Source organism: Myodes glareolus, chromosome 6, assembly GCF_982192425.1.
Source record: "Myodes glareolus chromosome 6, mMyoGla1.1, whole genome shotgun sequence".
In the NCBI taxonomy this organism is placed as follows: Eukaryota; Metazoa; Chordata; class Mammalia; order Rodentia; family Cricetidae; genus Myodes; species Myodes glareolus.
Window position 1 is genome coordinate 40,476,782 of NC_142031.1, and position 21,742 is coordinate 40,498,523.

At 41.7% G+C, this 21,742-nt stretch overlaps 1 protein-coding gene across 1 annotated transcript in view; it reads left to right on the forward strand.

Annotated features, from left to right (window-relative positions):
* The first annotated feature begins 381 nt into the window (after positions 1–381).
* Positions 382–21,742, forward strand: part of Rmnd5a (required for meiotic nuclear division 5 homolog A) — a 66,438-nt gene continuing 45,077 nt past the window's right edge. The window contains exons 1-2 of the mRNA XM_087907151.1: positions 382–711; positions 12,507–12,649. Coding sequence (XP_087763277.1) covers positions 570–711; positions 12,507–12,649 — 285 coding nt within the window. The 5' untranslated portion in view covers positions 382–569. The remainder of the gene's footprint in view (positions 712–12,506; positions 12,650–21,742) is intronic.

Here is a 21,742-nt window from a genome sequence, read left to right on the forward strand (position 1 = left end):
GCGCGGACCAATTGCGCCGCTCGCTCCTCCCTCGCTGCACTCCCTCGCCGCCTTCCGCGTGGTACGGCCCACGCCTTCCGAACGCCGGCGCGTCCCTCCGCCCGGCGCTAGCCCGCTGCTTCCCCCGCGCTCCCCGCACGGAGCCCGCGCTTGGTACGGCCCGCGCCGCCTCCTCCGCTCGTGAGGGAGGCTCGACCCCCTCCCGGGCCGCGGCTCTTGGTGCCGCCCGGGAGAACCAGGTCATCGGCCGGTTCCCGTGAAAACAAAAACAATCGGCGGCGCCGCCGGGGGGCAGCCGAACGCGGCAAGCCAGGGGGCCCGGGGCGGGACTCGGCGCCGGGTGGGGCGGGCGAGAGAGCGCGAGCGGCGGGGCAGGGGCGCCATGGGGCTGGCGGGCACGGGCTACGCGGGGCTACCCGGGCGCCGCGGCTAGCGCGCCCGCTTTACCTTAGTCTCCCGCGCCGCCCGCCGCCTTGGGGGACGAGGAGCAGGACGCGGCCTCGGTGGGGCCCGGGCCGAATCGCTGCGGACCACCGAGCGCCGGGGAGCCGAGCGCCGCGGTCTCCGGCATGGATCAGTGCGTGACGGTGGAGCGCGAGCTGGAGAAGGTGTTGCACAAGTTCTCGGGCTACGGGCAGCTGTGCGAGCGCGGCCTGGAGGAGCTCATCGACTACACCGGCGGCCTCAAGCACGAGATCCTGCAGAGCCACGGTGAGGGCGGCGGAACGCGCGGGGGTCGGGGCCCGTCGCTGCGTCTGCTGGTCCCCAGGCCGCGGAGACTTTCCCTCCTCACACAGACCCACCCAGAAACGCGGTGGTCTGGGGAGGGCAGCCCTCCGCACACGGCTCGGGGCGCGGGTCTTGCGTGGTCGAGGGGGCGCAGGTGTGCGAGTGGTAAAGCTCGGGGCTCTGTACACTTTCTCGGTCTCGGGGACTTTTTCCCCTGGTGGTTCTGGGGCTAGAGAGTTGACTGTTCTTAGGTGTGGGCTTCCACATCAGCCGCTCCTGCAACTTCAGAGTTGGACTGTTGTGAGCAGGCAGCTCTTCTGAACTCTGGATTCCTAGGAAGCCGGCCGAGTCAAACCGTCCAGCGCTCCTGTAGCTTCTCGGAGGCCGACGGAGCGGTTGTCGAGTTGCTAGTTACTTGCCTTAACCTGGTCCATTTTGTAGTTGTTAATCCCTTCAGCAAACGGGTTTTCCGTAGAAAGTGCTTTGCCTAGATTGTTTCATTAATTGGCCTACATCTTGGAAGACAGATGCCAGGGCTAGCTTGAGAAAGGGTTTTGTGTTTTAAAAATAACACTGAAGGTCTGGTACTTGGGAGCCACAATGCTGACTCTTCCTGAGAGGTAAAGGACTTGCGGTGGATTTATTCAAGAGGCCGAGCCCTTTTCAGTTAGTGGGCTGAACAGAAATTAAAGGGCTGCTTGCTAGCTAGGGAGAAATGCAGATGTAGCTGGTGGGATGACGGCAGTGTTAGCCCTGCCTCTCTTGCTCTCTCTCCTCTCCATCTCCCTTTTCCACACAGTGAGGTTGAGGGTGACTGCTCCTCCCTGGTAAAGGAGTCTGACAACTTCTGACACAGCTGTCACTTTGGAACTCTGGGGAAGAGCTAAGCTGGAGCCATTGTTGTTGAAATATTAATTGTTGGGAGGGGTACTATTTTAACTGTAGTAAGGGCTTCTGTATAAATCTTTGGACAACAGATGTTGGGTGGCTGTATGTAAATAGACATCTGACTGTTTTGGTGGTGATGATACAGTTGATACAAGCAGGGAATAAGGCAGAGTGTGAGGGAATCTGGAAACGTCTTGCGAATTTTGATTAGTGAGATCAAGTTCAAGGGTTTGCTGAAGATTGTACAACGGCCATGGGTTATATGTGAGACTGGCTGTTTTCTTTTGTGTGGGTGTTTTCAGATAGTCTCACTGTGTGGCCCAAGCCAGCTTTGAACTCATGGCCCTCCTGTATTCATCTTTCTAGTGTTTGTTTGGGGTTACCACCCAAACACTAGAAAGTGTATCACCTGTTTTCTGATATTTCTAAGAAGACAGTGGAGGAGGAGATCATAGGATGAAAGATCTTAGACTCTAACACAAGCAAGGTAGAAAGGCTGCTTAGCTGATACTTGACCATTTGTGGACAAAAGATTATTGGGGTAAAGAAAAATACAGTGGCTCCTGAAGGGGAGGGCTCTCCAAGGTGGCTCCACTTCAGTGCTTGAAGACGCCACACCCCCTTTCTCCAGAGGAAGAAGCCAGCAGGGAAAGAGAATAAATATAGGGCTTTTACTTGGAGAGGTGAAGGAATGAGGTCTACTTTTGGGGACCAGACCAGAGACTGGGAGGTTAGACAGGGAGGATGTGAGAGAGATGGAACACAGAGTCCTTACAGAAGAATGAGTATATTAGAAGAAAGACGTGTGAGGTCGGTTTAGGGAAATTAGAGTCTGCCCCAGATAGGTAGAATGATTGTAGAGTTTAGGTCTCTTTGCTTGGTAGGGGAGCTTTTCACAAAACCTATGCTGTGATGGGTAGTAGACGCTAAGAGTATGCCGTACTCTTCTAACACACAGTTGTGAGTTTTGTTTGTTTTCTTGTTTTCCAGCATCCCTCTCCTTTTTTTATTTTTAACTTTCCTGTGAACCAAGTACCTGCCAGTCCTTTGTGGCAGCACTTTTCATTTCCTTGAATAAGTTGAATAGGATTAAGTGATGAAAGGTAGTTAAAAAAAACATGAAAGAAATACATATACCACAAATACTATAGCTGGTTTTTAAGGTAGTCTTTTTTGTTTCTTGGTGTTCTTTTGAGTGAAGATTTACATGCTTTGCTATCTGTCCATGGTCTTTTTTGAAGCAGTTAATTTCTAAATTAAAGTTTCATGCAGGTGATGGACAGTGGATAGTACATTGAATCTTAAGTATGCCCCTCTCAAAGGTATGCCTACTGAAACCGGAGTTTACCACTCTGTCTTAAGGCTTGGAATGTACCCATCTGGGCAAGTAGTCTGGTAGGCTCCTGTGATCTGAGAGAGGGGCTCGAGTTGGGATCTTCTGTCAGGGTTCTCTGGATCTTACATTCCAAGCTAGCATGGTAATGTTCTTGGGAGAAAAGAATAAGTAAAGTAGAACCGTGGGGGCTGTAAACACTAGCTCACCAGACCCGATAAAGGACAGCTCATTGTATATACTGGTGGGTAACTTCCTCTTTCAGAAGCATCTTGTATGAGTAGCAGGGATTAGTCCAATTTTAAATAACTGTAATTCTTAGGCTTACTCTGAGTCTGTAGTGGGGTTTCTGAGTTAAGAGAGATCACAGAGAACTGTAATAAATGACTATAGTTTGAAAGTTTGTGTTGGAAACTGGTTGTATTTAAATGAAGTTAAGTTCTACTTTGCTCCAGGTTGTAAACACCACCCAAGGGGACTGGCATCTCTGTGACCTAAAATTGTTTCATGTGAAACTTCCCTATTAGCTATCTCTTTTAAATGTAGGTTTCTTAATGCATATTCTTAATGAGAGTGAGGATGGCACGGATCATCACTCACATCTGGTGCGTTGTTTCTGCTCTGCCGCTCTAGCCATCCCTGGTTTATCAGTCTGGAAAGGGGTTGGGAAAGGTTTTCTTTTGCTGTTTTGTTTTTTTGTGAAGTGTTCAGCTTCTGCTAGAGGAATAATGCAGTATAAGACTCTAAGAAGGAAATTCAGGCCTTGAGTTTGGGTGTTTCTAGGGCAGCTAGGTGGATAGGAGGAGTATGGGCCTAGGAAGCTAGGGAGAGCTTAGAGAAGCCTGGCTGAACCTGGTCTTTGTTTTTCATGGAGCCTGACTCTAGAGCTCTCTTTGTTGCCTTGGATAGGGCATGGAGGCAGGAGGATAGGCCTCGGTGGAGTGCCCAAAGTCAAAGGGCTAGACATAGTTGTCCATTTGCCTTAAATGTTGGTCTGGGACAGTAAGACCACTTTTTAACCTAATTTGGTAGAAGGTCAAGAATTGAGCTCTGTTCTTAGGTAACTGAATCATTTTGAGTGAAGTTCATGTTCTTTAACTCCCCAGCTGAAAGAAAGGAGAGGAGCACATGCCCACCGTTCAGTTATGTCCACCTTTCAGTGGAAGTTTTCTCAGAAGGAAAAAATTGGGTCTCATGTAATATTACTGTGGTTGATGCTGGCTGGGGATATTTTCCAGTATGCCCTTGGTCTAATGTTTTACTCATACATGTATGTGCACTCAATGTTCACATGGGCTTGTAGTTACATACATGGATTTATCCTGTCCCAGGCACTGGTATTTGTGAGATCATAGACTGGATATTAAGTATAATAAACCAAAGGTGATAATTGTGCCTTTGTCTTTTTTTCCTTTTGGCATTTTTCTAGTGGAAAATACATTAAAATTTTTTGTTGACATTTTGTGGTAGGATAAAGAACAAGAGAGAGGCTGTAACAGTTTTGGTAACAGTTTCACAATATGCTTAAAATGTAGTTGGGGGATTGTAATTGTAAGAGTTAAGGATGTGCCATTTATTTTTTGGTTATTTTTAGACTGTTACTAAAAGGAGATTGGCTGTACTAGGAATCAAATCCCGAACCTTACGAATGCTAGGTAAGCTCTTGACCACTGAGCTGTGTGTGTATCCCTAGCCCTTAAAAGGGGTTCTTGTGCTTTTCTAAATTTAAATTTTATTTATTTTGAGTAGATAATACATGCAGATAGTTTGAATTCAAACAATAAAAAGGTTCCTGGGAACAAGCTTCCCCATCATTCCTGTTCCAGGATTTCCTAGTTGTCTAACTGACAGATGAAGATGCCAGTTTTCAGAAACATTAAAAAAAGAATTTGGGAAATGGAGCTCAGTGGTAGGATTGCTTGCCTAGCACCTCAAAGAAAAGAAAAAAACTGGGGACAGTAGGGTAATGTGTCACTTTTTAAAGTGGCATTGGCTGTGTATTTACACTTACTATGATTAGGTTTGGTGAGTTGGTTAAAGACACTATTGTGTGTGGAATGATGAACACATAAAAGCATCTTATGTAATTTTTTGCATTTATTTAGTGTGTGTGTGCACGTGTGTGTGTGTGCATGCATGCATGTATATGGGAGAGTGTCACATAACACAGCTGGCAGCCAGGACAACTTGCAGGAGTTGGTTCTCTATTCATCATATGGGTCCCAGGAATCAAACTCAGGTCGTTAGGCTTGGTAGCAAGCCTTTATCTGAGCCCTTTTGCTGCCTCATATATTAACATCATAAAATTCATTTTTTGTGAGTATTTGTAATTGTAAAACTTAAACAATGACTCCTATAATGATCTTACTGTTGAGTCAGAAAATAGCTGAACATTTGGTTACTAGTGTCAACGCTCTTTGTTTTATTAAGCTCGAGAGTGAAAAGATGCAAAGGTAATTAGGCAAATGAGTATGAAAAACCATATGGATGTGACATTTAAGCTCACATTTAGATCACCAAAGTATCAGTTAGGTACTGGTTGACTCCTTTAGCCTTATTTTTTAGTTAACTCGGGTTAGCTCACATAACCAGGCTTCATTTGTTGAAATTGCACTAAAAATTAGTAAGATACTCTTGAGAGAAGAATGACTTCTGAGCTTTGAGTTGAATACAGAGTGGTCTAAACTTAATCTAGAGTAGAAAGTAGCATGTGAGTGAATCATAAATAAAAATTGGGTGGATGGCTGTCCCATTGTTCGAGCGCGGTAAAAGCAGAGTAGATGGGGTGCCAAGCTACTCAGGCTATTTTAAGTAGGAAAGTAAAAGGTCAGTGTGTTTCCAGTTGGACTTAGAAGCAAATTTAACTTTGGCTAGCCATTCCTGTCCAGGCTCATGTAGGAGATAATTCTTTGTTATTTGAAACATTATTCATTTAGGTTTGTATGTTATCCATTATTCTTTGGGTTTCATGTGCTTTTCATTAAAGTAGAATTTTTTTTACATATGACTACATGGGCCAAGGTTAAGCAAGGCTGACCCCTGAGACACAAAAGATGTCACCAGGAAGTCTTGTCTTGCATCATTTATACTTTTCATGATTACTTGCATTTTCAGAATTTTCCCCACATTGAGGTGAAGATGGCTGATCAAGCTCAAAAAACAGAACAGGGCCAGCATTTCTGGTTTTTGTGTCCTTTCTCCTTAGTACCTGGAGCTGGAGTTTGTGGTCCTGATCACCTTGAGCTCTGATCATCCTGTGTCAGAATTTACGTAGCCACAAATGTTCCCATTCTTCAGAAAAAGAGCTCTGGAAAGGCACATTTGCTGATCACATATGTTGATAAAAATGGAAGAATTCTGAACTATCAAAGCAGTGTTCTCTGAGAAGTGTTGGTGACCAGCCAAACTTTACTACTTAGCTTTAGCCTTGTATCCTACCTATGAGTTCATAGAATTCCAAATGCTGAATAGATCTTAGTTCATGCAACATAAAGCCATTTCTAAGAGTATTTTATGTCCTAAGTGTCTAATTCTGTATAGTAACGCAGATCATTCCAGAAATATGCAGAAATTACTTAAGTCTTATAGGAAAAGTATCTGTGAACTTTGTTTCTAATTAGGGAGATGAGACTGGTATGAATTTTAACAAAAACAAGTGTCTTGAAATGCAAGACCATCCATCTGGACCAAGTGCTGGTGAGTGGTAGAGAAAGGAGTCTGCTTTAGGATGGTAGGTTTTAGTAACACATGGAGATATGGGAAGCAGGAAGATGGGATGGAAAACCAGTAGAAGAGGGTGGCAAGAACAAAGGTGCAGAAAAAGTTGAAGGAACACGGGATGAAAGCACTAAAAATAAATTGGGAGCATTCTATGAAGTCGTGGACACTAGTGAAAGAGAAACAGGGAGGACACTGACATTGAGTTTTGAGGTGACATTTGCAGTATGGATGGGGCAGGGGTATGATTGGAGGCCTGCTGCCCATAGTGCTGCTCAGTTTAGTTTGATCTGCTGGCAAGAGCCTTTCCTTTGGGTATCATGGTAGAGATGTGAAGAGGCTCCTAGGGGATCTTTGAGAGTGACCAGGAATTGTGCAAGAATGGAGTCTGGCAGAGTGCGGCAAAGGTTGAAAAATCAAAGGTTATCTAAGGTTTTAAGCAGGAGTAAAATCAATAATTATGGAATCAAGGGAAAAAAAGCAAAGTTTGAAAGAGTCAGAGGAGAAATCTGAGTTTGGTTTTTAAAATATGAAATCCAGATTTAAATGTTACAATGGGTTCAACTGTTGATTTTTCAGGATACTTAGAGATTAAGTATCTGTGTTTTGGATGGAGGGTCTTTAAAAATAGGGGCCATGTAGCAGACATTTGAAAACATGTGTGTGCATAGAAACTAGTAACATGATAGAATACACCTTGAGCACTGCTGGCCAAAGCTTTGATGCTCAAATGTTAATTGAATCCAAATGTCATCATTTTCCTCCTTGTTTTTGACATTTTCATAAATTAGTTTTTATTTCATTTCATTTTTAAACATTAAGATTCTAAGCTGGGTATAGTGGGGCACACCTTTAATCCCAGTACTTGGAGTGAGTTTGAGACCACACTTGTCTACATAGTGAGTCCACTGACAGTCAGAGCTACATAGTGAGACCCTGTCTTGAAAACAAAAATAAGTAAGTAAATAAACAAAAATAAAAGTTTTCAAAAGAAAAAGAAGACTCTAAAGAAGTGAGATACTATAAAAATATACCCCTCTAGTCTTCTTAAGGATACTGAATATTCTTTTGACTTTTTTGAATTTATGCTTTAAAATTTTATTTATTTGCTTGTTTATTTTTTGAGACAGTCTCATACTCTAGACTGGGCTGGAACTTGGTGGGTAGCCAAGAATGACCTTGAATTTATGGCCATTCTTCATTATCCCACCTCCATTTCAACGTAAGGATTATGAGCGAATGCCTCCCATCCCCATGTTTGGTATTAAACCTAAAACTTCAGTGCGCTAGGCAAGTGGTCTTACATTCCAGCCCCCGTGGAACTGTTTGTTTGAATCTTTTGTTTTAATTTTTAGGAACTGATTTTCATTGAATTCTGGAATACAAATTTTCAAGGTCTCAGGTTTGTTTTTTTTTTTTTTTTTTTTTTTTAGGTGTAGTTAGAATTATGTTTACTGAAAGGAGTTCTGTTTCTTTATACCATAAAACTTGTATCCTATTTTGTTTTCTATTAAGATCTCTGTCCATTTTGTGAAAATGCAAATAATTTAGAAGAGCTCATGCAGTATATGTAATATTTATAAACTCTTTTCTGCCTCTAGCATATTCATAAAAATATTTAAATGTCTATGATTTATAGGGAATCTGACAATTTGTTTTTTTAAGTATTTGACTGGTTTTTATTTTTTTTTTTCAACTGTCTGAAATTTATTAAATTATAAAAGTTTCCATTTTCGCCCCTCCTCCCGACACCCTCCCACTCCCCCCACTCCTCCTCCTCCTCCTCCTCCCTCTCCATCCCTAAGAGCAGTCAGGGTTTCCTGCCCTGTGGGAAGTTCAAGTTCCTCCCCCCTCCCTCCAGGTCCAGGAAGGTGAGTATCCAAACAGACTGGATCCCCAAAATCCAGTATATGCAGAGGAAACAAGTCCCAGTGTCATTGTCAATGGCTTTTCAGAAAGACTCCGGGCCAGCCACATTCAGAGAATCTGGTTGGATCACATGCTCGTTCAGTCCCACTCCAACTGGCCTTGGTGAACTCTCATTAGATCCGTCCCCTTATATCAGTGAGTAATCGGACCCCTTGCGGTCTGATTTCCTTTTTCATGTTCTTCCTCTTTCTGCTCCTCATTTGGACCTTGGGGGGCTCAGTCCGGTGCTCCAATGTGGGTCTCCGTCTGTATCGCCATCCATCGTCGGATGAAGGTTCCCTCTGGTCTTGCCTTCTTTGCTCACGTTCTCTTTCCTTCTGCTTCTCGTTTGGACCTAGGGAGTTAAGTCCAGTGTTCCAAAGTGGGTCTCTGTCTCTATCTCCATCCATCGCCAGATGAAGGTTCTATGGTGATAAGCAAAATATTCATCAGTATGGTTATGGGCCAAGGCCGGTTCAGGCACCCCTGACAATTCATTTTTGCCAAAATATTTTTGTCTTAGGCAGTAGATGTTAGACTTTTTGAAACTCTGAATCATAATTATCTTTCGTATTAGTGCCCTTTTGTGTTTCTTGCCCCACTGGTTTTATGATATTTTCCACTATAGAGGGTCTTATCTCATATGACTACTGCGAAGCCTGTACTTAATGGTGTATTGACACCTTTAAGCTCTTTATTGTAAACTTAATTAGCACTTTGATTGTCAGCTTATGACTAGACGGTTCAGTCTTCTGCATTTAGATGCTGCTCACTGCCAGCTGTGGGTTTAAGGATTATCTATTTTGTTGTTGCTTGTGCAATTGTTTAGCATCACCCTCTACCCCATATGAAAATAGGCATCAGACAAATTTAGTTTTCAACTTTGCTATCTATGACTTGATTGAATTTAGATGGGTGAAATAGAGTGACTATTACCACAGTTGGGCACATGCATTTCTCAGCTTTGTGATGAGTAAGGAGAAATATAGACCAAATAAAGGTAGAAGATGCTAAAAATGCATTGGTAGCTTATCAAAACTAGCACATAACTACAAATTTTTATAACTTTTAGCTTTGTAAGATACCTCTTTTTACTCTACTGTATTCTGATATCAGCATGTACTTTTTTTGAGAAAAATTACTAATTTTGTGTGTGTGTGCACACACTCTTCAAATATGGCACATCAAGTCCTGCTCCTCTTCAGTTATAGGTTTCTTCTCTCTTCCAAACAATACCTACTATCACCACACAGCAAGAATGCCCAGAAAGACAGGTTTGTATTCTGACACAAGTCACTTCTGAGTTAGTGTCTTTATTGTAAAACAATAATATCCCAAATTGTATTAAAGACATTGAGACATCCATCTCAGTTTCTGTCTACCACAGTGCATCCCAGGCTGGTGAGGTAGCCCAGTTTGTAAAGGCGTTTGCTGCCAAGCCTGATGACTCTGATCCCTGGAACCCACATAAAGGTGGGAAGAACTGTCCTCTGACCTCAACACATGTCCACACAGAGAGAGAGAAAAAAGTACATCCTAATATCAGAACATAGTAGAGTAAATAAAAGAGGTGTCTTACAAAGCTAAAAATTATAAAATCCTGTTGGGGAAGCATAGGATGCTCTGGAAACAGATGCTTTTCTAACATATTGTTTCTGTGAAACTAGTGAACATAAATCCTGAAATGGTTAGGCATGGAAGCCCGCATTTAGACCTGGGTTCTTAGTTAGGTATCACAAAAAATAGATGCTAACTTCGTTGAATATCTGGGTTTAGAGGAGATACTGCCTTATAGTACATTTCTGTGTACTATACGTAGTATACTTAAAATCTGTCTCTGAAAAAGTGCTAGCCAGGTGTGCTAGCTCATGCCTATAGCAGGACTTAGGAGGTTGAGGTGTTAGGGTCCCTAAGTGTGAGGCCAGCCTGGGTTGCAGAGTGAGGCTTATCTAAAAATTGCTACTGTGGCAACAACAACGACAACAAAATACAAATGTTACTATATTTTTTTAAAGCTTCTATTCTGCTACATTGAAGTTATCTTAGGGCCTGTTTGCTGTACCGGGGATCCTGCATGGCAAGTGCCATCACTGATCTATGTCCCAACAGTTAAGAAATGATTTTTAATTTACCCAGTGTATGTGATGGTCGTTTGCTTGGTGTTAATCAAGTCATGTCACTGTCAGTGCTGGCAGTTGTGTCTATGCATGTGGGTGGGGTCCAGGGAATTTATAACATTGAAAGAGACAGTGAACATAGGACTTTATTCTGGGTGACAAGTGGCTAACCTAGCTGGGTTCTTTAGTTATGGTAAAGATGGTTGTGTTATTATTTCCATGTTTTTAAATCTAGGAAGTAAATCTGATTAAATTTCCTTCACAAGAAGGTTCAAGAAGCTAGTTGTGTTTTCATGGAAAGATCAGAAAAACATTAGGACTCCCATTAGGACTACGAAGTTTGATCTTGTCTCAGTCAGTCAGGTCATTTTAGTGATTCTCAAGCCTATTTTACCTTTGGCTGCTTTCCATTGAATCCATTTGAAAATGCATTAGTGGATTCTCTCTGAATAGGGCTTTCCTTCAGCTTATTCAGTAATACTTTCTTGGGCTTCCAGATAGGCAGGCATTGCTTAACTGCAGAAATGCCCTGTTCTGAGAAATACCCTGTTCAGGAATTTCATTGTAGTGTGAACATTGGCATGTACTTACACACACCTAGGTGGCATAGCCTTTGCACATCATTATATAGGGGCCTGTTTGTTATTGAGCCATCTTTATGTAGTGTGTGACTGTTGCAAGTCTCTGACTGAACTTGGAGCTCACTGATTCAGTTATTGTCAAGCCAGCACCCACCAGGAACCATCCAGCCTCTTCCTCCCCAGCACCGTGGTGAGTGACAGGTGTGTGCTACTACACCCAGCTTTTTGTGTAGGTGATTGGGATATTCATGCTTGTGCAACAGGCACTTTACTGACTAAACCATCTCCCTAGCCACCACTTTGGCTGCTATCATTGAGTTGTGTGTATTTTTGTTTTATTATTACTTTGCTATATTAGGATTGAACTTGTAACCTTGCACAAGCTAGGCAAATGTCCCACCACTGAGTTATGCTTTCTTGATACATTGTATGTGTGTTTCCTTGTAAATTTAGCTTTGTTTTATTCTTGGTGTATTAAGAGTATGATTCCATTCTTTTCAGCTTCCTGAGACAGAATTTCTTGTGGCCACGGTTAGCTTGAATACTTGATCTTTTTAATTCTACTTTCCAAGTGCTGTGATTACGGGCACACCAGCTCAGAAACTGAATTTTAATGAAGTCACTTAGTTATTTTCCTTTGGTTGCTCATGCTTTTTGATGTCATGTTTAAGAATCCATTGGCCAATCCAAGATCAGAATACATTTTTTCTTACAAAATTCTGACAGTTTCAACTTTTAGTTTGGGAACTTTATTCTGTTAGAATTAATTTCTGTATGTGATGTGATTCTTTCGCATGTAGCAATCTTTGTCATTCTATTTCATTTGCCTTATCGTAGTGTTTGTGTCTTGCACCAGAAGGCAAGTCATAGGGGAAGGTTTTGGATTGCTGTTTCCTTGCTTTCTTACTGCCCATGGTGGGTGTACAGTAAATACTTGTTAGGATTTTGATCCTGTTTCTGGTTTATCACTTATCAGTATTAGCATTATGATACTGCATGGTGCTACAGTCTGTGGTGATGACATTGTGGAGGTAGTTTGTTTCATAATAAGATTTTAATTTTTAATTTCCAAAAATAAATAGATTCAGTTACTTCTTAGTGTTCACTTGAAAAAAAAATAACATCTGAGTATGACCATCTGCTTCAAAAGAGATACTGATATTTCTGTGTTTTCTCCCGTCTTTCTTTGTGGAGTTTGTTTTAGTGAGTCACCAATATTTTTTTTTTTTATAGGTCAAGATGCTGAATTATCAGGGACGCTTTCACTTGTTTTGACACAGTGCTGCAAAAGAATAAAGGACACTGTTCAAAAGTTGGCCTCTGATCACAAAGACATCCATAGCAGTGTTTCTCGAGTTGGAAAAGCCATTGATAAGGTATGGAATTGAAGAATTTGTTTTTGTTTTTAATTTCATTTTAGTTACTATATGTTTGCATGTACATGTGTGCATGTCATAAGACCACTTGGGAATCAGTTTTCTTTTTCCACCCATGTGAATCTCTGGGTCGAACTCAGGTCATCAAGATTGGCATCAAACTCTTACCTAATGAGTCCCTTACCTGCCCCAGAGAAACTGCTTTGTGTTTCTAACATTCTTCCTTTACCAGTATTTTGACATCCTTTGCTTTCTCAGTTTGCTCTGTGCCATTCTTTTCTTTGCTTCTGATAACTTTTATAGTTCTCATTTACTCTGGTACTCATTAAAAGTTCCCTGTTTCTGTTATTTGAGAAATGGAAATAAAAATAAACCAGCAAAACTCTTTCTTTTTATAGCTTTGTTTACCCATTTGCTTATATGACTAGAGTCCTGATGAATAAAGGTGCAGAGAAATGTTAAGTCACTATGTGGGAGTTTGTTTATAGGAATAAGCTTTGCTGCTTTCTAAGTGTGTCCCTGGCGATGACCCTGTTTCTGTTGTGGGGTAATTAGAATAACACCCTTGTATCTGTCTCCACCTTCCCCCTAATTTCTGTCTTCCTGTAGGCAGGCTAGTTGCTCTTCTTCAGTGTTGTCTTTGTGCAAATGAGTGACATGGTTGTTAGGAACCAGACAAGCTACTTTGGTTAGGTGATTTTTTTTCTTTTTTCTTGTGACATTACTTGATTAAATCATCTTTGACTTAGTAGTTGAATCCTAAGCAGTTTCCAGTTTTGGAACTGAAGCCATTTTACCCGTGGGGTTCACAGTCCTGATGGGGTTTAAGAAGAGCTACCCAAGGTTTCTATCGGATGTCTCTGACTCCTCCACCTATTAGGGAGAGTGACTGGCCATGACCATTTTTGTTTATATGCTGTGAACTTTTGAAAGAGGAAGCATAATGATGGAGAGTTCTTTGTAGCAAACATACGTCCTGAACATTGCGGAGTTACTTAACCTGTATGTACAATGAGGGCAGCATAACGCAGAGGGCAGAACAGCCTTGGAGGGAGAGTGTGTCCAAGAAACTCATCAGTTGCTCTGTAGAGTTAAAGTATTGAAAGACTAGGCTTAGTGGTGCCTAGATCTGGACAACTTCTAAAGAGATGCATTTGCTGATAGGTGTGATTATACATTAGGACTGCAAGTGACTATGTGACTTTGGGAAGTTTTAACAGCCTGTCAGAGCGATGAACTTGAATTAGTGATGGCAGAGGCTGGGCAGATAGCAAAGGCTGGCAACATAATGAGTATTCTCTGAAATACCTTTGAGGTAACTTGATGCAGTGAACATGGCTGTGGAAGTAGGCTTGGTATCAGGGCACTGTGACACTGGAAGTTATCAGTTGGTATCTGAAGTGGTTTTCTTATTGATTGATTGATTGGGTTTTTGAGACAGGGTTTCTCCATGGCTTTGGAGCCTGTCCTGGAACAAGCTCTTGTAGACCAGGTTGGTCTCGAACTCACAGCGATCTGCCTGCCTCTGCCTCCCAAGTGCTGGGATTAAAGGTGTGTTGTCACCACCGCCTGGCTATTTATTTATTTATTTATTTATTTATTTATTTATTTATTTATTTATTTATTTTGTATATAATGTCTGTCTGCATGTACACCTGCAGTCCAGAAGAGGGCACTAGATCTCATTACGGATGGATGTGAGCCACCATGTGGTTGCTGGGAATTGAACTCAGGACCTCTGGAAGAACAGCCAGTGCTCTTAACCTCTGAGCCATCTCTCCAGTCCCCTGAAGTGGTTTTCTGATACATATGGAGTGGTGGGTACTTGAGACACGATCTTAAATAATAATAATAATAATAATAATAATAATAATAATAATAATAATAATAATAATAATAATAATAATAATCTGTGTGTGAGGAGCCTTGTGTTTGCTTAAGAAGCTGCACATCTCTGTGGGTCAAAGCATCCTGGAGGTTCTGATGGCATAGAAGAACCCTGGGATACTCCTAAGGGTGTCTGCTGAACCACTGGGCCTGCTGCTCCCTGTAGTTAATGTTAGGGAATCATCACCTGTTCCGCAGATACCTGTTCAGTGAGAGAGTTACTGCTCAAGAGCCCATGCTTGGAGTAGGTGGGTTGATCTCAGCAGTCTCCTTGGGTTTATGCGTATGCTGTGGTAGGATAGATACTGTGTTTCCGGCTAACAGTTTTCTTTCTGTCCTGCCAGAATTATCATCAGAATTCTCTTTTATTTTTAGACCCCCTTCCTGCAGGTGACTTGGTGTGCATGGCTTCCTCCAGACACTACAAAGGGTTGTCAAATATTTTGATTAGTCTTTAAGCAAAGTAGTAAGATGTACTTGGTGCTAAAAATAGAATATCTCTTTGAGAATGAATATCTAGGGAACACATTTATAGTTAATAATTTACATTCTGACCTGGGTTGAGAGAGATTAGAAACATGTTTCTTATTAGGTATTTTATTTAGTCTCACACTTTTGAGATTTTTTTTTTATGTACTTGGAACTTATAAGGACTTAAATAACTGAACTATTCTGAAAGAAACAGAATAGCTCCTTCACAATTTTCTTTTTAGGAAGGTAGTTTAAATTCTAGGTACATAGATTCTTCTCATCCAATGTAGGAAACTATAGCATTATTGATACTCAAAGTACTTGCTGGATTGTAGCTCAGAGCCACAGAGGAAGTCTTAGATGACTCAGTTTTTAGGTATCTCTAAGCACATACTCCCTGTATTTTTGGTATCTACTATGTTGCCTGAAGAGAAAGCTCTTTCCCAACTGATGTTCCTAGATATGAAGAGGTTTTGTGTATGCATGAGGAATCTGTGTAGGCTGTTATTACATAAGACTCCTCTGGCTTGTTAAGTTTTGCTTTTTTTTTTAAACTTCAGAGCTTTATTGTGCAGGACAGAGGGCCACAGTTCTGCCTGCCCACCCCCAGACTTTTAAATTGCTGTTTCTCTGAGATCCCTGGTGACCCCCTTCATGATCTCCATTGGAGTTTGAAGAGAGTATAACCATGAAGGCTCAAAGCTTCCTTCCTTAAACATGGACAATATTATATTACAGTTTGCCTTTACACTGGTGTTGAAAATCACACTGGAATTTATCATTAAGCTAAATTTATTTTTCCTTCTTGAATGTCTTTGCTACATATTTTTACTGTTCTTGTGACTTCTTGTCCTTAATTTTGTGGTGTATGCAATGTCTTCTTAAGCCAAAAGTAACTTGGGGTGCCAAGAAAGATACAAAAGTTCCAAAGAAAGATGAAGACATTGTTAAGCCTTATACACTTGACTTGACAAATACATGCAAGCTCTGAGAAGCTTGTTGTAAAGGCGAGGTACATTCATGTATTGGTGGTGAGTAAATAGGATAAAACTGAAACCACTGTGGTTCAAGGGTTGTGGCTATCAAGGCAAACTGACCTGAGCAATAGATTGGAATGCTGTCTAGCTGCCTCTAAATGCTATTTTTTTTTTTTTTTGGCACCTCTCCCTTCAAAAGGTGGCAGAAACAGTTGGTTCCTTAGGAGTAGGCTAGATTTGTTGTTTAAAAATCATATTAACAGAGAACAGTCTAAAGTAAAAAAAAAATAGACTGTTAAACCCTTTGAATAGAAATGAGTATGCAGTTTCTACAGATTCAAGATGTAGGGTTTTGGAACAGCACAGAGGAGAACAAATCATGGCCTTTCTTGAAGGGAAAAGGAGCAGTTAAAGGACCAACCAGACAGTCCCCATCTATTAGGTAGTGTGTATATTTGTGCAAATCCTAGAGCATTCCCGTTTGCAATGGAGCTTTCAGGTTAACTGTGTTTCCTTTTTCAGAAGATTCTTTAAAGAATAGTGGCTTATAGTCACAGACATACCAGTCGGGGTTAAAAATTGCTTGTTTCAAAAGCTTGTGTTACTTGTAGTGTGTGTTTCTGTAGAAAGTTATAGTGTAGCTTTTTTAAAGTGCCAAGTGGTAAATTTTTTTCTTTAATGTTTTAAGTGTTCTTTTTTCATTTTAGTATTAAATTTTTTTTCTTAAGATTTATTTATTTATTATATATACATCATTCCTTTTATGTCCACCTGCATGCCAGAAGGGAGTACCAGATCTCATTATAGATAGCTGTGAGCCACCATGTGGTTGCTGGGAATTGAACTCAGGAACTCTGGAAGAGCAGTCAGTGCTCTTAACCACCGAACCATCTCTCTAGCCCCAGTATTAATTTTTTTTATTCTCTGAAAATATTAACAGAAGTTTGTATTATGTAAGAAATTTTCTGGCCTTTTTGTTATTGTGAACATAAAACCTTGAAGTTTTTACTTTAATGTGTTGGCTATTAAAGTATTTTAGCCCTTGAATTCTTGATTTTTTTTAATTGAATTTATTCATTCACTATTTGCTAACAGATATTGTTTTGGGCTGTTTTTAATTTTCTACCTCTTAGAATTCTGTCTAGGGCTGTTGTGGGGGTTAAAATGAATAATGAGATTTTTAAGCATCTAAAGTGTTTGTTACAGTTATGTGCTAGAAATCTTAACTAGTGTTGTAAAAGTGCTAGGTTTTCTCTTTTCTTTTCTTTCTTTCTTTTTTTTTCCTCTCTCAAGACAGGGTTTCTCTGTGTAACAGCTTTGGGTGTCCTGGAACTTGCTTTGTAGACCATGCTGGTCTCGAACTCAGCAGAGATCCGCTTGTCTCTGCCTCCTGAGCCCTGGGATTAAAGGCGTGATGGGTTTTCTTAACACATAAAATAATAGAAAAAGTTCTGAGACAAGTGCAAGTTGAATTGTAAAGGAAAGATTGTATTTTTGGCGATTCTAAGGTAATCTTAGAAAGATTTCTTTCTTGAAAGAAGAAAGCAAAGAAGTGAGCTTTTCTGTTAGGATAGATAACAAAAATATAACCCATGTTAAAGTCTGAAGGACTGACTTGGTTAGGGTCGGTCCTTTTCCCGATATTGAAGAGAGAGGTCAGACTGGTAAAGATGTAGGGATTATGAATTCTGTCCAGTGAAGACATGAAATCAGCAGAGGATTAACTTGACACTGTATAGGATGACAGTAAGTGTGGTGGTCAGGGGCAGAGAAGTGGGAGCTTTGCTTACCTGGTGGTGACTGTATTTCTTATACTGAACTGAGCGCTTCACTTGCATTTATGTGTCCCATGATGCTAGCATGTTGTTGTCATTGACTTAGGAGGAAACTGAGGTGAGGAGATGTTGAACAACATACCCTAAATATACAGCCTGGAGGGCAGACCAAGATTTGGAAATGTTTTCAGTTGAGAATTTGATCTTAAACTTTACTTGAAAGTCAGTGAGGTGTGGCAGGTCTAGTAATGTTGGGGTGAAATGATGGATAAACAATTTTATGGCATTGCCCAAACTGGATTTCTGCCACTAGATGGAGCAGCTAACATTGAGGAAACAAAATGCAGAGTCTTAATGCTGACAGTATAAAAAGTGAGATAGCTAATATTTTTTAAAAATAGTTCCAGGAAATCAGTTGGAACTGCCTTTTATGTCAAGTTAACTGGTTTCAAGAATGGAAAGCAGTAACACAGCTGTAAGGTCTTGTGCTCAGACAGGCCTGCAGCAGGAGAAACAGTGATCCAGCAGTTAGTGCAGCCTTTGGCCTCGGATTCAGAGCCCAAACTGCTGCTTTGTTTGGAAGTAAAACTTGGAAATTAGGTGGCAGAATGGCTCCAGATTAGACCAGCAGGACCTTCCTCTGTGGGAAGCTGCAGAACCTACACCCAGGGACAGCTTGGTGGCTGTGGGTGTGGCAGGAGACTTGGTTCCTTGGAGGTGAGAAGAGATTTGCTTGGTACCTTCCTATGAGCCCCAGGGAAGATTGTGGATGGGAACCATCACCTATATAGGCCCTGCCCACAGTTCTCACACCAGTACATTCACGTTTTTGCCCTTCCTTCCTTCCTTCCTTCCTTCCTTCCTTCCTTCCTTCCTTCCTTCCTTCCTTCCTTCCTTCCTTCCTTCCATAACCCATTAGCTGCTCAAACATGGTAAGAAAATGATACTACTGTCCTTCCCAGGGTCAGGTCCAGGCCTTGTTATTTGGTTTGATCTGTTCACTCTTACATGTATGGTATATGGCAGTCCAGATTGCTCCTCAGCCCCTTCCTCTGACATTTCCTTGACTGTTTGCAGAGTCAGACAACAGTGTCTGGGATTACCTTACTTGATGGTAGAAGTTGACCTTTGAGTCCTCCACCCTGGACATTTTCCCATCATAGGTAGTGTATATAAGCTGTTTGCTTCAAGTTCCTTAAAGAATATGGATACTTTCTTGAAATCTGCTCCCATTAGGTACTGTATAGTATACTACTTGATGGCAGTAAATTCAGGTTTGGAAGCCCCTCTCTCCAGGATTGAAAAAACAAGAATGTCTTTAAAAGGGTGTTTTCTATTTTGTGGCAGCATCACAGTTGGAGTTGGTGGGAGATCTTTTTTCTCAGAACCTAATGGAAGGGTAACTAAGCAGCTCTGCTTTTTTGTGGTGATTGTTGGTGTCTTGGTGACACCAAGTCAAGGTCTGGCCTTGACTTCATTGGTGCTACATGTTCACCACTCGCAGTGAGCATCCCAGGCCCTGGTTCACTGGTGCTTCCCCTGTGCTAATCAGTGGCCACTGGAGTATGACTGTGTGTTTATAATTGTGTGGTGTTTGAGGTTTGAGCAATCCTTTGTCCTTGGAGTTGCTTCACTGCCTTCAGCCTTTTATGAACTAGGTCTTAACCCACACCCCAAATAAGTTACCATGCTGTGGCTGGAGCCATGGGGTTTGAGTGGGAGGCAGTCTGGAGGCTGGCCAGTGGCATGGGATGCTGGTGACTAAAGAAAAGCCTAGAGCAGGCCTTGTGGACAGCAGGCTTCTTCTGCACCCTCAGCTCCACTCTTCTCTAGATTCCAGTGTCATTTGTAGTTTGGTGCCTCCTGTTGGCCTTTCCTACTGTTCCAGAGTTGGGACATCCGTTAGTGCCCCTTGCAGAGCTAAGGACTGGGTTACAGTCCTTTGGCCATATGAGTGAGAGGACTGCTCTAATGAAAAGACGGATTTTGGAAAAAAAAAATCTTTGTGCTTGGTTTAAAGCAGTGATTGGAGATGAGTGAGTGAAACTGAATACAAACTAAAGTTTTAGTTTATGATGAATGTGTCCTGTAGTAGAGGATGGTTATTAAGAAGAGAATCGTGGAAATTAAGAAGAGTAGATAATTGTCTCTGATTAAGAAGAAAGCTAAGTTGAGCTTTGAAGTACAGATATGACTTTATACACACACACACACACTCCAATATAAGAGGAAATGGTGATTACAAAGCAAGGAAGACTTCCCTAAGAATAAAATAAAACTTAACAAACTATTTTCTACCCCAGATAAGAGTAATAAAAGTCAAAATACAGTGTGCCATGGCTGAACTTTATTGAGGTATTTGTTAAGTATAGTAAAGTATCTTGACTTTTAGAAGATCTTGCTTTTGAAATTGCCTGGTTTCAGTAGGAGCTGCTGTACTCTCTCTTCTGTCTGCCTGGCTCAGTCCTTGTTCTGTGGATAGCTTTTCCCAGCCGGGTGTGTACACTGCAGCCAGGGGAGGGGGGATTGTTTCTCATTAGAGCAGTAGGGAAGGGAGTGTGCTGGACAGCTTTATGTCAGCTTGACACAAACTAAAGTCATCTGAGAGGAGAGAACCTCAATTTAGAAAATGCCTTCATAAGATCAAGCTGTAGCAAGCCTGCTGGGCATTTTCTTAATTAGTGATTAATAGGGGAGAGACTAGCCTCTGGTGGGTGGTACCCCACTCCTATGCTGGTAGTCCTGGGTGCTTTAAAAAAAAAAGCAGGTTGAAAACCAGTGATGGTGGTGTGCGCCTTTAATCCCAACACTAAGGAGGCAGAGGCAGGAGGATTTCTGTGAGTTTGAGTGAGACCAGCCTGATCTACAAGAGCTAGTTCCAGGACAGGCTCCAAAGCTACAGAGAAACCCTGTCTCGAAAAACAAGAGAGAGAGGGAGAGACAAAGAGAGAGAGATAGACCAACCCAGGTTAACAAACCTTCAAGAGCAAGCTTCCATAGCTTCTCAGCTCCTGCCTTCAGGATCCTGTCCGACTTCCTTTGATGGTGAGCTGTGATGTGGAAGTGTAAGCCAAATAACCCTTTCCTCCCTCAATAGCTTTGCTCCCTGTGTTTCCTCACAGCAGTAGTCACCCTACTTAGGAGAAGGGTGTCTGGTGGTGTTTGTTCCTGGAAGGAAGCTAGTCTGACATAGGAGACAAAGCACAGGTATTAAGAGAAGGGGAGCATCTCTGAGGCAGTTATCCCCTGCCCACCACTTTCCTTAAATCCACCTTGCTTGGGTAAAAACAATGTCTTTTTATATGAACCAAGCGTCCTAACTAAGCATTAAATGATCTGTGGGTCCGTCCTTACTGAGCATCAGCACTGGCATGGAACCACACTGCGTCTGCCCAGAGGGAACCTGCATTGGAGGTTTGCTCTCTCTGCCATCTGTCATATTACATCATCTGCTCTAGTTATGAGGTGAAATTTTTTCTTGGTAAAATTCTGTTCCAAACTGAATGAAGCTACATTGTTTAAATGAGAACCGTTTATTGAATTACAGTGCAGGCCATAGAAGAAAACCTAGAGCTTGTTGGTGATCAGGTCTCACAGGATCAGGGTCAGATAATCCCTCTACACTGGAGGATTCCCACTTTTCCTGATCAGGAAGATGAAGTACTGGGCTTGATGTAGCCCCCGTGACAGATTAGACCAAGAATCATAAAAAGACCTATGCAGCAAATTGTGCAAATGAATCTAGACTGTAATCGGATCCAAGTGGTGTGTGTATGAGAGAGTATTATTTTAAGAGAAACAGTCTCAGCTATGTAGCTTAAGCTAAACTGGCATTGAACTCCTCAGGATCCTTCTGGGACTAGACAAATTTGCTGCCATACCCAGTTTAAGTGATTTTTAAATTAAGGATTTAGTCCTTTTATTTGGTTGTCTATGTTTTCTAATGGCTCAGCACATAAAAGTACAAAATGCACAAGCCTGAT